Source organism: Manacus candei, unplaced genomic scaffold, assembly GCF_025592945.1.
Source record: "Manacus candei isolate 608988 ecotype Guabito, Panama unplaced genomic scaffold, ASM2559294v1 h1tg000005l, whole genome shotgun sequence".
Classification (NCBI taxonomy): domain Eukaryota; kingdom Metazoa; phylum Chordata; class Aves; order Passeriformes; family Pipridae; genus Manacus; species Manacus candei.
The window spans coordinates 6,383,339-6,400,530 of NW_026138053.1; the positions used below are offsets into that span (position 1 = coordinate 6,383,339).

A 17,192-nucleotide genomic window follows, 5' to 3' on the forward strand; every position below is an offset into this window, starting at 1 on the left:
CCTCCAAGGAAGTTCACATAAAAGCTACACTTGATTAATTCCAGGCATTTGGTAACTGGAGACAAACCTCTGCAATGCAAGAGGAACTTACGTTCCCTCCCAATGTGTGAATCAGAGCCACCACTTCAGTGCACGCTGCTTATTTTGTGTAACAAACACAGCTCCTTTGTGTGTAAGGTGTAGTATTAGACACAGGTACAAAATGAGGCATGAATGATAATGCAACATCACCTGGCACAACCACAACACAGCATGGACTGGGAATGAACAGAAAAACACAAAGGTGTGCAGAAAGGTTGTATTTCCCGGTGTTAATAGTAAACACAGTGGTCTAAGAAGGTAAAAGAGTGGACAGCAGATACCTTGGAGGAAAAGCAGAAGTATTTTGGACTGAAAGAGGAGAGGGGGACCAGGTGCATAGGCTGGGGGCTGTGCCAGGCTGCCATCCCGCAAGGAGCTCCTTGGCTCTGCTCTCTACCCCACAGGGGAGCACCCCAGCAGAGCCCCTGAAGCTTTCACTCCTCAACGGGTGTTCCTGTGTGCTTAGGGAACCCCCTTGGGCACCTGTGAGAGTCCTGTGACAAAAACAAACAGCTGTTTATTTGAAAAGAGGTTCAATTTAATGAGCCAGGGCTATGATACAACACTTAGGGGACATGGAAAGCAAACACCCATCCTCCTTGACAAATAGCAGCCACAACCCAGCTATGTTCTCTCAGTTTTAGGACATACTCTTTGTCTTCCCAGGCAGCATTTCAAGGGTTAAGGACAGGGTAGGTAATGCAGGCTGTGTCAGGGCAGGAGCTCAGCCTGCTAAGTCCTCACTAGGCATCACTATCCACCCTTATGGACAGTTTTTCCATATATGGTTGGAAAGGTTGTTTTCAGAGAAGATCAGTGCCACCTTCTCTGTATTAGTGTATAATGGGGCAACTGAGGCACAGAGAGGTTGAAGTGACTTGCCTGACATCACCCAGCACATGACACAACCACAATGAAGCCCACAGACTCCAGACTGCCAGGCCAGTGCTCTGCTGTTCCCTTGGCCAGACACTCTTCTCCCTGAGGATTAAAGCTCTCCTCTGGACACTTAAGAGGGCACAATACCACTGCAGAATAACATGGATTGCAAAGCAAGTCCCTGGTCCCCATTTTAGAGCAGACCTGTATGTAGATGGTTTTAGTACCCCCTTAGGAGATCTCTCTCTTAAAATTGTGCTTGAAGATTTCCATTAAAATTACCACACTGTTCCCTCAGGTGTGGGTGGTACACCTTGTAGCAGCCACTCTGGAATGGCACGCAGTCCTTAAAACACTCCATAGTGAGACTCATACTGGAGACAAATAGTACATCGAAAGGCCTATGAAGATGTATGTCCAAGGAACTCAGTCCACTGAGCTGACCCATTTTGTGCAATGTCTGCAGAGAAACAAGGACGTCCAAGACTCGGCCTAAGGTTCCTCAGGTCAGGAATATCCAGCTAAAAGACAAAACAGGAATTTTCTTCAATTCCTGCAGCTTTCAAGTATCTAGTCATATCTTCATTGAATGCAGAAGAGCCACAGATTAATACAAATGGCCTTCTTCGACAGGAATTTATTATTGTCTTCATCAAGTCTTCATTGAGACGACCAGTATATGTGTTTTCTTGATAGCTCCAAGGAAGTTTTTCCAGTGAAGTTTCCTGAAAAGGCAAAAGGGTTGCCGTGTGTCATGTTAAAAAGGACAGCTGATTGCTTACAGCCAAATCTCTCTCCTCCCCTCAGAGTACTGCACAGGATCCTTTCACCCTTGTGACACTATGTGGGTAGCACTGACCCTTCCTGAGAGCTGCATTCATCTTCCAAAGCCCAGATGAAATCTCTCCCTGCCATGGGACCTGGCCACTTGCTCAGGTTGGACTGAACAAAACCAGAGTGTAACTATCACTAATAAAAGCTACAGAACCTTCTCCCTAGAGAACCACCTCCCAGTGCACCTTTCTTATTCCCAAATCCTAGATCCCAAGTCTATTTCTCTCTATTGCCTCTCCCATTCCCAAGTCTCTTTCAGTCCCATCCCCCTTGACCAAAACTGAAAGAATCTAGCTCTGCTCCAAACACAGCTCTGATCCCATGAGACGTGTTTAGGTCCCGTGGCATTAGAGCCAGTGGGGACTCCCCCACTGCTATTAATCAGGAGGTGCTCAGATGTGGTGGTGACAGGCAGCAGAGTGAAATATAGACACAGACAGATATATAATCCCAAGAGGGAGGATGCACGAGCCAGTCTTGGACAACCACAAGCCTGCTAAGAGAAGAGGAGAAAGGGAGAGATGCATACACAGTGCAGACAGTGTTGACAGGGGTCAGGTGGGTTTCTTGCCCTTTGCTGATTGAATTTCAAGACCTCCACATGCTCGAGACAGCACTCAAGAGTTTAAATACCCTGAAAAGGGTATTTAAGCTGTGTCACCAGAGACAATTATGGTTATGCTCCTACAGAGCAGCTGAGGGGGTGTCCAAGTCACCAGTACTTTTCCCTCTACCAAATCTCAACTTGCTGAGGCCACATGTGGAACAGAATGTAAGAGGCAGTTCCACTGTGAGAGATACAAAAAATGATTCATCCGAGAAACTAAAAATGCACTGGGATTCATTCCCTTAGCATAAATAATTCTTTCTATATCCTCCCTGCAATGAATCCTTATTTCTGACAGAAATAATTTTTAACCATCAAATCCATGCAGAACACAGGCAACTTTGGGACCAAATGGAAATGAAAAGACTGCTCAAAACGTAAGACCACTGAGAGGTATACCCTCATCCCATGAACGTGGCAGAAAAGTAATTTTACAGAGGGGTAAACAACTTCTAGAAGTTTAAAAATGGGTCAGCAAGAAAAAATAATTGCTGGGAAGTTGGTGGTAGCATGCCAGAAAAAGAGAGCTCTGGTCATAAGCAATGAATGGAGGATAAGGACAGATTAAGGTACTGGTATTAGGAAAGAAAAAAATAGTTTATTTGCTGTTTAGGTGCAGCAACAACTGTTTGAACTGGGGGGAATAATCAACAGTGACTATAAAACAGCAAAACAACAGAATAGCTCCCAAGAGAGGGACAAGCAGTGATGGCCACCTCCCTGAAATTCTCCAGACTAGTAACACTGTAAACACGCGTAGCAGGTTTAACCACAGCAGCCACCAGATCACAAAGTAGCCTGGATGACTTAGAAAGAATTAAGATCGGGCTCATAGAGAAGTGGAGGAGGCAGAGGCTCACCCAGCACACAGAACCCTCACAGGAACGTGCTTCATGCCCATTTATTTACCTGGCTTAGGATATAAAATATTCTGATGTTCCAGTATCGAGCCAAATCCTGCAGAAGAGGTTTCAAATAAATTTTGTCAAAAGTAGGGAAGCAGCCAACAAGAGTTACAAAGGTTTCATCCTCTTCATTATCTGTTATGGACTGGAGGATGGGAAGCATTGGTGCAAGGCCAGTGCCAGAAGCCAGCATGAGGAGTTCTCCATACTAACAACAGAACAGAGAATTTGGAATGAGCTGTGGTGGCTGGAAATCGATGTGCTTATGGTCAGGTCCTCCTTGCTGCCACGCTGGTAAAGGGTCCCTTGAGAGACAACACATCAGAAGGTCATGCACTGGTAAATTCAAATCTCAGAATGTATTTTTCTGCAAAGGATTACAGATAGCACTTCCAGGGTTTATATCTCAAATTTAGTGAAGCTGGATTTTACCCAAATATAATAATTTATCCTAACTCTAGCCTTGATTTCAAACAACTTCTGTTTCAGTTTCAATTCTGCAGTACACTCTGCCGACCCACTGTGTGTTTTCTCCCACTGGAAATGTTCCCTGTGTTTGTCTTGGATGCTGCAAAGTACAATCCTGAAGGACCTCTGGAAGAAACAGGTTCTTCTCCATCCTGATCCACATGTCTTCCTGGTGCATTATCTCAATTTTCTCAGAGCTACCAGCAGCACATAGAGCTTTCCATCTCCAAGGGGGAACATTCACTCTACTTGGAATAGGGATGTTCAGGCAGTAAGGTGTTGTGTATAGCAGGACAGAAGGTTCCCAGCACTCTCCCAAGCTGCCAGCCAGTGTGCACCAGTGCTAGAACTGGGACCTAAACCCCTCAGAGGCTGCTTGTGCTCTGTTTTGACTTGGCATTTTATTGTGAATTGATCCGATCTGCCTGAATTGGAGTCCTGTTCTACTGGCAGCAGGTACAGAAAAACAAAAATTTTACTATAAAACTAATACTCAGAACCTGTGTTATAATTCCTAAATAATAAACAGTTTTTCACAGCAAGTTGTTTTAAAGATTGCTCAGGTGCTTTGCAAACTGCATGTACACAGATCACACAGCATCACAGAATATGCTAAGTTGGAAGGGACCCACCAGGATCCTCAAAGTCCAACTCCTGGTCCTGCACAGAAGACCACTTCTAGGCAAGATTGCTATGTTCTGTCCCAAATGATTATCTGGAAGCTTTTAAAAAGAGAAGGGAACAGTGACCTAAACCAGCAAGGAGAGTATTTCAGGAAGCAGGACACAATTGATATGCATAGAGCTCAGCTACTCAGATTTTACAGCCTTACTTTTGTTGGGGTGGGGGGGTGGGGGTGGGGAAAGGAAGCCAAAAAACCCATAAGGCTTTGGGATCTTAATGACCAGTGTTTCAGTTTTGCTCCTCATTTGAAAGGTCAGAATTAAGTAACCACATTAGTATGTGTGAGAAGTCTCCCCCTGAAACAGGATCTGCCTTTCTTTGCAGCCAGCCTGGTATCAGCAGGTGGGATCAGCGTTTGTGGAGTGGCTGAGTGACCTGACACCTCACTGGAGCTGCTGCAGTTCAGGGAATACCCGAGAGAGAGAAGAAGATTAACACCTCCCCTTTGCTCACCCAAGAGAGAAGAAGATTAACACCTTCCCTTCTCTTGTGCTCAGTGACAAAATAGTGATATGGGTCAAACCAGGCAAAAACAGATCCACAGTCATTGCTGGTGGAAAGTAAGTTCCCTTTGTCAAGCACGTTAGGAACTTCTAATGCAAATGATGAACACAGAGGCTTGATAATATTTTCCAGCCTCCCATCTACCTCCCTCTCCTCTTTCTCCTTAAATATTCTGCAGTTCAATAAGGTGTACGTGCTCCAACTGACTGCTAATGTTGTAGCACTGTACAGTAACCCAGGAAGTCCCTAAAATAATAATGAAAACAGCAATCAAATTGATGTCTTCCCTTTAGAGTACTGAACAAAGCTGGCTGCCACAAGGTGAAGCATCCTATGTCTCTTAGGGAACTAACCTTATTAGGTTGATATGGGAACCCTCCAAACGGCCCACGCCAAAAGACCATGTCTCCTTTTTTCCACGTTTTTATGTATTGTGACATCAGCCCAGCTTCATAGCACTAATAAAAAACATTGCACAAAAGAAAAGAATAATTATACTCAGTTGGAAAGTTTCCCAGCTTAAAGTCAATTATAAAGTTATCTACGTTCAAACAAAAAGGGGACAAAAAAACATTTTGTGTGTTTAAAAAGAAAGATTTTTCTGTTTAAAAAATAACTCAGAGTTATACCCAAAACAAAGACATTTAAATTAAATCATATTGGATCCACTCCAGCCTGACTATAATGTAAACACAACCCCCTCTCATGCAGTCTGAATTTCCAAAACTGGAAAAAGCTTATCAGAGTTCTTGCTTACAAAGCACACAGAGAAGAGTGTCTTGAATGCAAAGCACAGTCCAGGCCTTCAAGTGTTCTCCAAATCCCAGGGTTTGGGGTCTGGAAATGCCCTCTGGGTACTGTTAGTTATATAAACACTGCATAGCTCTTGCTTTATTTCAGTCTCTCAGATGCTGTGCTGATATAATTAGTGACCCAAAGCCAGGTTTCTAATTTGTAAAACCCTTGTTTTCAGAACAGATCATCTGGATGCTAAGGGATGCCTCCACATTTTCAAAAGAATATGTTAATGTTGGCCTCATGGAAGAAAAATATTAGCAAAAAAACCTGCCTTACTTTCTACCAGGCACAAACAATATTATCCAGGCTGTTGCCTGCAGGAATGCTGATCTCAATCCCGACTGATGAGAAAGGGTTGGTGCTTGCTAGAAACAGAGCAGGGAGGAGAGGCTGGAAAATAAAGGGCTCATCCAAGGCAACCTTTTGCTATTTGCCATATGTACATCCATGCCCTGTATGTATGACCACTTTATGATTAAATAGAACAAATGTGAGCAAAAGAGCGGCCACGGTCCGGGATGTGGCCGGAAAACAAGGACTGGTCCAAACAGCAAGAGCAGGAAAGCCCAAGAGCTGCGGCTCACAAGCGGTCTGGTGCAGAGGTGATGCCACAGATAAGCCTGGGGAAGGGCAACACAACCGAAGGTCAAAAGATGGGATTTGATATAAGCCTTTGACGACTCCAGCCTACACAAAAGCAGCGTATTTTGGGGTATTTTCTGCACACAAACTGGAGAGACGCCCAGCTCCACACCCCAGTGCCTTGGCTGGCCACCAAGCTGCACTGCAGGCAAACAAAATTGGTGAACCACAAAGCAGCTCAGAAAGAGTGAGCATGTGCTTGTGCTTGCAAAGCAGTGTTAGGTAATAAAGAACAGAGACGCTCCTCCCCTCCTAACACCTCACTTAAACCTGAAGAACTATTAGCACCAGTTGCTACAGTCAAAAGGCAAATCAAATACACACCCAGGCTCTGAGTTACCGTCAGAAACATTTTATGTTCAGAGGGCTCTGGGCAGGCGCTAAGTCTCACACAAGGAGTGTGCAGTTGCATCAAAGGAGCATGTTTTATACCTCCCTTCTTCAAATACATATGGAAACTCAAGGCAAGGGTAGAAAAGTCAGTCCCAGTTACTGCCTATTCCCAAAGGACCGGGGTAATGGAAACTAAAACAATCCTCCTTTCACCAAAATTATTTCCAAAAAAATTGAAGTGAGAAGTGATTGAGTGGGTTTAAAACCCAATTTTTCTAAATAAAAAGAAAAAAAATAATTATCTCCTGAGGGAAAACTTCTACACCCAGTTTTACATGGAGAGAAACCCTAACATTATAAAATCACTCAAAAAGAGGGTTATGCTCTGTAAATGGCAACTCCCTCACTCTTAACTGTAGTATCACAAATGCAGTGCTATAATAACAGGAGAGAGAAGTGTTTGAACAGTGCTTGGATTGCATAGTAATAATAATAATAATATAGTACTTTCCAAAATTGCCTGAATAGTGTGAAATATACCACAACCTACAGAGTGAGTTATAAAAACGGCTGCTTTACACTGGGTGTTACCAACCTCTTTTGTCACTGCCCGAGAATAACTATAGCTCCTTTTGGGATGAAAGGTTCTATATAAAGGAAAGGTATCATTACAATCATTACTATTATTATTGAAATGCAAAACCTGTGAGTAATGAGCCGCTATACATGAAATTTCACAGTCATCCTGTGAATGTATCCTATTAATGCAACTCAAATGTAATACTTCTCTCCCCTACCACTCACCAGTTGCCACAAGAATGGGGAAATGACCCTCCCATAGGTGTCCTACAGAAGCTGTTCACTTCTCTAAAGGCCAAGGTTTGTATTTCAATGTACAATGCATAATAAACCCCAAAAACATGAAATCCTGGAAGACAGGCAGAGGGCAAGCGGTCACCCTCTGCAAGCCACCTGGGATACCCAGCTCTCTGAATTTCACACCTGTACTGAAGTCTGTGTCTGCCCTGAGGAATCACTAGTGACATACAAATGCAGTATTGGAAAAATGTTCTTCCAGTCGATATTTGCCACACAAAGTCGTAATATATGAGGGCCCTGCAGGCTTTATTCAAACTTCCTATAAAATAATTTTGAACTCAAGCAACACTTTGTGGTAACCTCCAGAAGGGCCAAGACACTTGTCCAAGTCAGGGCTCTGCCATCCCATCCACCCTGATAGATGCAGCCTGTGTCCATGGGACACCTTTCTGCCCATGGAGACCCTCTCACACTGCAGCTCTAGAGCCCTGCCCACACACCAGGAACAGCTGCTCCCTGTTCCACTGTCTGTCTACATTTTTAACCAAACTGACATTTTTTTCTGTGGTGTGTTCTTGGAGTTAAATACAGTGGGAAGGATAAGGGCTGGGCAAACACTTCCCAAAGTCAGTGGTTCAACTGGGCTGACAACTGGGTGTGATTTCAAAGACAGACTGAAAAGGCAAAATTATACGAGAGAAGCAGAATGGGCACCTCTTTCCACCTTGTTGACTGCTAGGCACCCAAGAGGTTCTCCCAAGTGCTCAACAGGGCTTCTGCTGCAAAGCCCTTGTTTGTGTGTCACCTTTCTCCGCTTTCAGTTTTGTGGGAAAAACTGCAATTCTTATCAACAAAGCACAACCATTTCAAAACAAGACAGAAACAGTGCATGAGGGATTTGAGAGTCTCACTCCAAGTGCTGCCAGTGTGCTTGGTTCCTAAAGAAAACACAATCCCCAGCACCTTAGACTCTACTCCATATTGTCCGGGCTTACTTACTTTAATTAGAACTTCAAAATAACCTTCTGCATTCCCAGGGCTGATCGGAGTATAGGCTCGCTGGACCTCCAAACCATTCACCACTCCCCTGAGAAGATAAAGAGGAACCCACTATGACTTGGGCCATTGGGGATTACCAAACTCCTGCAGCTCTCTGGGGAGACAGGGCAGGCAGCAGGTCCTCTTCCCAGTGGCCCAGCCTGTGCACAGATGCAAAACACTTCCCTTCCACAGGTAAAAATCCAGGGGGAACATAGTGGCTTAAAGGCACCTTTTGTTTTCCCGGTGGTGGCCCCAACTGTACCACATCCAGCTCTGGGACACACCCCTGGAAGGGTGTTTGAGCTGCTTTGTGAGAAATGGCTGAATGTGCAAGAGCGGCAAAGGGGGGAGAAAACACTTCCATGCTTGAGTCTGCTGTTCCTTTTGAGCTGGGGTCACTTTCTGTGTCCAGTCAGCATCTGGTAATTAAATAACAAAAACCAGGGCACAGCCTTGACCTGAGGTCTTGTCAATATAGACTGTATTTTCCTGTAAGTCTTATAGAATATATCCACCCTGCTCTTTACTACTGACCACGAGAATTGATTGAAGTGACCAGACCTTTTTCTCTGCTGCCTGACGAGACAGGGCTGGAAGGAGGAGCATGTGCTGGCAGCAGAAACCAGCTGCACACATCAGCTCTTAACCTACTAGTAACGTCAACAGAGGTAGATCAATGGCATCGTAACAGGACTTTTCCTATCTGGCAATGATCACCACAGATGGCTGAGAAACAGAAACCTTCCCCAAGTGGCCCCTTTCCGGCAAGCAATAAAGTACACAGGAGGGTTGTTTTGCTCGAAGTCAGTCAGGCAATGCCTGGGCACTGGGATTACACCCTGGGTGCTAAAGTGCAGAGCTCTTGGGAAAGTGCAGCTCATTGTCTTCATTCCAACACCCTAGAGTAAATCATCTGTTGTAACATCTATTCTTTGAGTCTTTCTTTCTGCAAATGGATTTTCTTAATCACACCTAGTTCTTTCTGACCCACCGATGCAACGATAATGCTGAAGAAAACTACAGCTTTGGAATGGCTTTTACCATGGAATTAGTGGAGCCAGCGAGCTCACGAGCTCTTTTCATCTGTGTCGTTGTGGAGGTACAGAAATCACGATTTGCCTGCTATGAAGCCTTTGTCTATTGACAAACCCCTACATATTAGGTTACATAATGCAGACTGTTTAACTAGCACAGAGAACAATACCTTAACACGATATGTTGTCCTAAACTCAATTGCAAGCTGCTGTTTCCCGGTAATTCAAATTTGTACTGGTAGGTGTCCTCTGTCAGCTGCTCCACCGAGCTCACGCTGAATGCAGTGAATGTATCTGGATTCAGCACTGAATTACTGCTCTGCAAGAACAACAATAAATAATTACTTGGTTAGATGGTGTCTTTTATGATTTCATTCTTCTCTGGAAGCAAACGTGCATGCTAATCTAGCAGCCGAGATACTCAGGACATGTATTAAACGCTGGGGCTCGGCGCAAATTCCAGCTCTCTGCTGATTCATTATCATGTTCTGCAGTGTGCACTTTGGGATCTTGCATTTCCCCACCACCACCACCTTCTTTTTAAATTATATTTTTTTTACACCTTACAGCAAGGTCATCCTATTATGACTCACTGCAATCATTCTCCCATGTCTAAAAACAAACAGAAATAATTCTGCTAAAAGCGCCAAGCACCGCTTTGGGGGCAACTTTGCAACCTACTGATGGCCACAGCAAACAGGAAATACTATTAGTTGTTTCAGCTGATCTTTTTTGCTTGACCCAGCATAGTTAATCTTATGTAAAAGGGCACTGACAAGCTTCAAATTACACTCTGAAGACAACTGCTCCACCACACACAATACAGCTTTTTTCAGCCTCAAAATATGAGCCTAAAAATCAGGAGAAGATGAAAAAGGTGGGGAAAACAGAGCTTCTCCGAGGAAACTCTGAGAGGAGAGCTGCAGATTCAGGGCTGTAATGCGACACCAGGGAGAACTTGACACTTGGAAAATCACATTACAGCAGGGAGAGAGCAGCCAAGGGGGAGGGTGAAGCAGAGTTTGGGGAATTGCATTTACAGCCATCTCTTAAGGCACCACTTGAACCTACTGCTGCATCCCTCGCCCATCACCACAACCTCAGACCCTAACAAGTACCATCAAAGCACAGGCTCCAGGATGTGATGGAGGTAGATCGACCTGCTCCCTCTTTTCTGTGAGAAGGCTTTTGTCTTGCTTTGCCTTGGCCTTCTCCCATTGTGCAAGCTCCTTCTCGTACACGTCATAGATGCAGGGTTTGCAGCCGCCGCCGCAGCACTGGGATGGAGAAGGTTCCCGGGGTCTGAGAGCCAGCCAGTCCTGCTCACTGCCACTCATTGCCTGCAAAACACAAGTCCTGCACCAAAACCAGCATGACAAAGAGCGGCATGTGCTCACCAGCCAGGCATTTTTGGAGAAGGACTGACAAAATCCCTCTTGAGTATTGTGCATGTGTATCTCAGGGAAAACTGAAAACCTGGAGCTGATCTGTGCCTGAAACACCCCATTTTTTTTGAGTGCTCACTGCTTTTGCACTGTCCAGTGCAGGAATGCCAGACATCACAGCCAGCAGCCCAGACCCTTAGTCCAGCCTCAGGCCCACCTCCCCAGCCTGGCTGCCCAGCCAAAGCCACGCTCTTTAATCCTGCTTGCTCTGCCGGGGTGATTTCCTACAAAAGAGCAGCTTGGTCACCTGGAACAGAAACATCTTAAAAATCTGCAGCTGAGTCCAGGAAAACGGGTGACAAACCCAACCACCAAGACAATGGGTAACAAACCCAACCACCAGATGTGGCCTGAGTTGTGCAGCTTTGGAAGAGGGGGAAGGGCAGTGAGCTGAAAGTCGGGTTTAGAGCCAAGGGACTTGAGGCAAATGGGGCAAAGTCTCAGGAAAACAAACTCTTTGGTTATGGGCATTGAGTCTGCCTTTAAATGTAGACACATAGGGAAGGGCAGGAAGCACAGGAAGGGAGATTTTATCCCTTGCTCCCGGTGCTTCCAAGCGAGCTGTACACATCAAACACTCCTCAAGCCAAAATCGCACTGCAGACCTCGCAGGGACCCTGCTATTTTTACACACTGGCTGGGTTAACGCTGCTCCCAATGCATTTGTGTCCGTATCCTTTGAACGCAAGGGGGTCCACAGGAAATTTTGAAGCCACGGGTGACCAAGCCGAAGCAAGGGAACATTTAGCACTTCGAGCAGCTTCGCTGTCAAGGTCAATTAATTAACCTTCACCCCCCGCAACACGAATACACTTATTTTAAGGATATGGAGGGAGAAGAGAGAACCAAAGGCGACTGGTCCAGCTGCCCACAGCGCCCGCTGGGGACCCCGAGCACACATGGGCTATGAACGAGGGGTAACCCCGACCCGGCCGTGGGTGAACCCGGAACCCTCAAGGCTCCAGGATGGGCAGATTTACAGAGTTTCGAGCACTTACTGTGCGGACCCGGGGCCTGGGACACACCGCCCCGGGGGGATCGCACACACCGCCCCGGGGGCACAGCAGCCCCGGCACCTCCCACCCAGGGACGGTCTCTCAAGTGCCCCCCCGCCCCGCGGGCGAGGAGCCGCCTCTCCTCTCCCCGCCCGCCTCCCCAGTTACCCACACGACACCCACCCTCCACCCGCCAGGCAATTTGCCGACTCTCCCTTACGGCGGGGCGCGCCCGCCCGCCATTGGCCGCCGCCGCCGTCAGTCACCGGGGGAGGCGATGGGGGACAGTCCCTCTCCAAGATGGCGGCGGGCGGGCGCTGAGGCGGCGGAGGGAGGAGGAGAAGGAGAAGGAGGAGGAGGAGGAGGATGGCAGTGGCGATGGCGGCGGGGCCGGTGGCGCTGAGGCGGGCGGGGGCGGCGGCGCGGGGCCTCACCCGCGGCATCCTCACCCGCGCGGGGCGGCCCCGCCACCGCGGGCCGCTGCCGCGCACGCCCTGGACCACGCGCGGGCCTCCGCCGGAGGTGCTGGCGCGGATGGTGGAGCGGCGGCCGGTTCGGAAGCAGGTGGAGCTGGACACCATCACGTGCGCGGGACGGCAGCACCACATACCCGGCCTGGCCTGGCCGCGCTTCCCGCCCTGGGACCGCGGCTGGCACGACCCCTGGCACTCGCCGGGGCCGCGCCACGAGGAGATGCCGCTGTACAAGGAGCGGGGGTGCTACATCTGCCACCAGGGTGTCCGAATGCTGGAAGGTACCACACACCCGCTCTGCCCCCAGCGCTGCCCCCTCCACCAGCACTCACCCTGCTCTGCCTGCCAAGGCTTCTCCTCACACAGAGTGTAAACAGAACACGGGCCGTGAAGAGCCTGCCCAGCCTCATGAGCTGCCTGGCAGCCTCGGTAACATAGTGCAGAATCACAGAATGGTTTGGGTTGGATCATCCCTGTCACCTGTGACATACCACGTTGGGTTGTGTTTGCAGGGGTGCGGCAGGCGCAGTGGCTCACCAAGACGAAGCTGGTGGAAGGTTTGCCTCCATCCGTGCAGAGCATCCTGGACAACCCGGCCCACGGGCTGCAGGAGCATGAGGAGCGGGTGAAGGACGCGATCTCACACGCGCGGTTCTGGGACACCAGAGAGGTTGCTCCCAAGAGGGAACGTTTCTGGTGAGTCTGCAGCTGTAGGGACAGTTTTTAACACTACAAGGAAAATTCGAACACAAATCTACTGTTGAGAGACTCACTTGTTGTGTGAAGTTGTCATCTTTAAAACAAGGCAACAACCAAAACGACCAATAAAACGCAATTTTGATGTTGACAGTAGCACTGACATAAACGCTCTGCTACATTAAAGCTGCTTTCAACCCAAGGTCTCTGTTTCACCTTGAGATCTACTTCTAGCTGATGCAGAATATCAGTTTTTAAAATAATAATTGTAAGCATTACCTCTGCCAACTTGGAACAGGATTGGTGTGTGTGATATTAATCTGCAATCTCTGTTAACTGCTTGGAAACGTTATGCTGTGATATGTTTTACATACAGTAATTTTACATCATTTGTGCCCCAGAAACGTTTGCCTGCCCTTATGATCCCATTTTTATATAACAGTTTTTTTCTCCTTTTAAAGCCCAGTGCTGTTTGAAGACTTGATACATTTATGCCGGTTAATGTCTAGGAAGTATCCTGCTCTGAGTAAAAGGATGTTGGCTAGAAACTACAGGATAGCAGCAACATGGGAAAGAGGTTAGTTGCTGCCATGGTGGAAGCATTTAGCTCTTTAAGATTAGAGGGGTAAAAATGCTGCTGGCTTTAAGGATGAGGACTTGGAGCAAGTTAAACAATTTCTGGAACCCTGCAGGTAATTCTTCCCGTTTTGAAAAGTGCTGTCAGCATGGGCAGCCTTGGATGATGGCAGGATATTCTCCCTGAGGACATTATTATGTGTTAGACAATATTGACAGTATGGTGGGAGAAGAGAACCAAGGCCTTGGACCTGATTGTTTGTGTGTTTGTGTCTCTCTCTGTTGTTTTTCTAAGTATGTTTAGTTAAGAACTTAATACCAACAATTAGCATTGGTATATTAGGAGAAGAACCTACAGCTGGGTTACTAAAGATGGGTTTGGAGGTGAGGGGCAGAGAGTGAGCCTTGCAGAACAGACTTGTAAAAGGAAATGTACATCTTTCCCTAATCTGATTTCACCAGTGTTTGAATGTAGTCTAATTTCCCTCCCCAGAATCCGTTCTCCTTCAGATCCGTGGCCTGAATGGAATACTCATGAACTCTATGGCCCCAATACCACCAGTAGCCTCCAAGGAGGAGATCCTAGCCACCAAAGAACATGTTCTGGAGACCTTCCATCCCATCTTGCCTACAATTGACCTTCAGGAGGTGAATGTCTACAAAGAGCTCAATGACACAGGTAAATCCAGCTGTTGATAATAATATTGTCAGTGTTTGGGTTAGACTAGAGCCCTTGTCCTTCTGTGAGGCAGCTGAGAGGGGGAATGTGTGGGAATGAGGGGACAGAGGAGCTGGGTAAAGGGGTGCAGTGCAAGCGCTCCAGACCTGTGGACTAAGCAGGACAATGGAGAAGAACTTAAACCCCAGCAAATTGCTTTAACAGTTCCTGAAGATAAAGGGAGAGAACATCGGTTGTGTAGTGTCTTACTGAGCGATTTCTGACATGACTATCTGCTGTTTAGGTTTCAGAGATGGTTATCCCTACTCTCATCCTCACACTCTGTTCTTCCTGGAGTCAGCCGTCATTTGCCCTGACAGGTTCAGACCAGAACAGCTCCGTGCTAAAATGCTGATGTTTGCTTTTGGCAACGCGCTGGCCAAGGCCAAGGTGCTGTATGGGGTATGTATGGCAGGCTGCTGCTGGGCCTTTGTTCTCCCTCTAGTGCTGCAGCAAGTGGAGAGAGTCCTGAAATTCCCTTGCCGTGGCATGCTACAGTACTTCTCACATCCAGACTTCCCCATCCAAAGGTCTAACCCCAACCTTCAGGTTACTGATGTCTCCTGATCCAGAAATCCTCCGCTCAGCAACAAGTGTGTTCGTGATGTAACACGCACTGGGGTGGTAATGGGCAGGAACCAGGGAGTAAGTTCAGCTGTAAAACTCTGACCCATCCCACAGCTCAGTATTTAAATTGACACTTCATTGCTGGCTGAAGGAGGAATTTTAATTAAAATACAAAATCTACATTCAAAACTTGTTTGACTAGAGTAATTTTCTGGGCAAGGTAACAATACATTTATTAAAATCTTGGCTTTAAACCAACTCTAAGATGCAGAATCAGCAAGTACTCATACAATTTCTGTAGTAACTGGCTTTTAAAACATTCTCCCCCACCCCCTCTTCTTTTCCTAGAATGATCCCAAGGTTTTGGAGCAGCCAATAGTGGTGCAAAGCATTGGCACAGATGGCCAGCTCTTCCAGTTCATGGTGTTCCAGTTAAATACAACAGACCTTGTCTCTAACGATGGCATAAAAAATCTAGTGTGGATTGACTCCGATCAGAAACTGTATGAAACAGCCCAGTGTGTTCCAAAAATCAAGAAGAGAGTTGTAGTGGTAAGCAAACCTTTGGAAATGGTCCTGGAAATCCTGCCCTTTCACCTTGGCAGGAGGTTTGAGAGCTGGTGCAGAGCTGCAGCAGGTTTTAAACCAGCTGAAGGGACCTGACGTGGGCACTGGCCTAGTTGTTCCCTAAGCAGGTGTTCCTGAGGGGAACGGTTCCTGAGTGTTTGTAGTGCTGATGTGCCACATGCCAAGCTTAATATGAACTCCTGTGTACAGATATCCCTGTCTGTAATCCACCATCTCATAATATGCTTGTTTAAAACCAGCTCTGCTGAAGGAAGTGCTTACATGCTGCTGTCAGCCTTGCTGTAAACAGAGCACGGGGCTGTCAGCACTGGTTATACTGGGAGGGCATCTCACTGATGGTCAGAGGGATTCGGCTCTCTGAGATTGACACCAGTGGAAGTACCCCCACACAAACCCCTCTGGGGAAGAGAGCACAATTTAGAAGCTACCACGCCTGAAAGTCTTATTCAAGCATGTTTAAAGCCGTTGTTTGTCTACATTAATCACTTCACTGCAAACTGAGCATCCGTGTCTTTTTCTCTGCAGAAGCCCGTTGGAATTCATGGCTTTCAGCCAGACACATTCAAGAAGTTTCTGGCACTGTATCTGCATGGAACTGTGTGAAATTCAGCTCAAATGAAAATACTTCACCAACTGTACCTGCTGCTTCTCTTTGCCAGAACCATCACATAATTAAAGAAAGGTGGATTAATTTACTTTTAAAAATAAATTATATCGTTACTGAAAGTAAAATATTTTTTTTTAAACTAAATAGTGCATGAAGAAACTCTTTCATTTTAGGGGCTCACCTCTGAATTTGGGTTAGAGAAGCCATCAAATGCATCTTCCTGCACTCTTCCTCCATTGCCTGGAAAGAACATAAGCCAGTCATTATTCCTCTGCGCAGGCTCTGCTCTCAGTGAGCTTCTGCACAGAGCCAGACTCAAACCTATTCCTGAGGTTGCTTTGAGTCCCTCTGAATGCAGAAGAGACTTACAAAGCTTCAAGGGGGGAGCCTGAGACATGAGCCTTTTTCATTCTGCCTGGCTTTGACTTTGTTTTACTCCTGGCTGCTGCGGGATGCGTCGTGCTGCCCTGTGCTTAGTTCCCAAAGCACTTAATCGGAGAGATTGCTTTGTTGGATCTGTAGAACCGCAGTTCTTTTATCCCCCAGTCCTGGATGAAGAGACCTCTGCATCTGGGGGGAAAGTGGTGTAGAATGTAGCATGAAACTTTGGTGCCTGTAGCTGGTATTTGCTGCTAAAAATACAAAGGAAGAATTTCTTCCTGCCACACAGAGTTAACTGAGCAGGAAGCGTATTCTTTTTAACATGGGGGGATTAGTGTGGGTTTTGTAAAATGAAAGCTAAATTAGCTGCAGCCAAATGTAGAATGTTTTGCAGTTCTGATACCCTCCAGCACATGGGAAAGAAGAGGACAGCCTGTGCTATTTTAAGGTGTGGAAGAGCATATTTCCAAGAAATTCATCTCTCTTCAGTGTCTTGTGTCAGAGGCTGGTCTTGCTT

The 17,192-nt window shown here is 46.7% G+C and overlaps 2 protein-coding genes across 12 annotated transcripts; one reads left to right on the top strand and one right to left on the bottom strand.

Moving 5' to 3' along the window:
* Positions 1-291: 291 nt before the first annotated feature.
* Positions 292-12,415, bottom strand: LOC127477316 (NADH-cytochrome b5 reductase-like). Of its 11 annotated transcripts, none has more exons than XM_051801559.1 (8): positions 12,290-12,415; positions 10,748-10,969; positions 9,800-9,948; positions 8,554-8,641; positions 5,316-5,420; positions 5,107-5,208; positions 3,311-3,514; positions 292-1,685 (listed from the first exon to the last, which is right to left on the bottom strand). In XM_051801559.1, exons 2-8 carry the CDS (start codon positions 10,964-10,966, stop codon positions 1,482-1,484), a joined length of 1,071 nt encoding a protein of 356 aa, XP_051657519.1. In that variant the 5' UTR covers positions 10,967-10,969; positions 12,290-12,415; the 3' UTR covers positions 292-1,481. The 11 variants fall into 11 exon arrangements, with proteins under 11 accessions (XP_051657519.1, XP_051657500.1, XP_051657510.1 ...); XM_051801540.1 differs by having other exon boundaries at positions 12,242-12,415; XM_051801550.1 differs by lacking the exon at positions 12,290-12,415 and adding an exon at positions 12,073-12,233 and having other exon boundaries at positions 10,748-10,985.
* Positions 12,416-12,420: 5 nt separating this feature from the next.
* On the top strand, positions 12,421-16,438 carry MRPL37 (mitochondrial ribosomal protein L37). Its single transcript, XM_051801501.1, has 7 exons — positions 12,421-12,823; positions 13,055-13,238; positions 13,700-13,815; positions 14,308-14,493; positions 14,777-14,934; positions 15,448-15,651; positions 16,213-16,438. The coding sequence occupies exons 1-7, from the start codon at positions 12,436-12,438 to the stop codon at positions 16,288-16,290; spliced, it is 1,314 nt and encodes a 437-aa protein (XP_051657461.1). The 5' UTR covers positions 12,421-12,435; the 3' UTR covers positions 16,291-16,438.
* Positions 16,439-17,192: the final 754 nt, after the last annotated feature.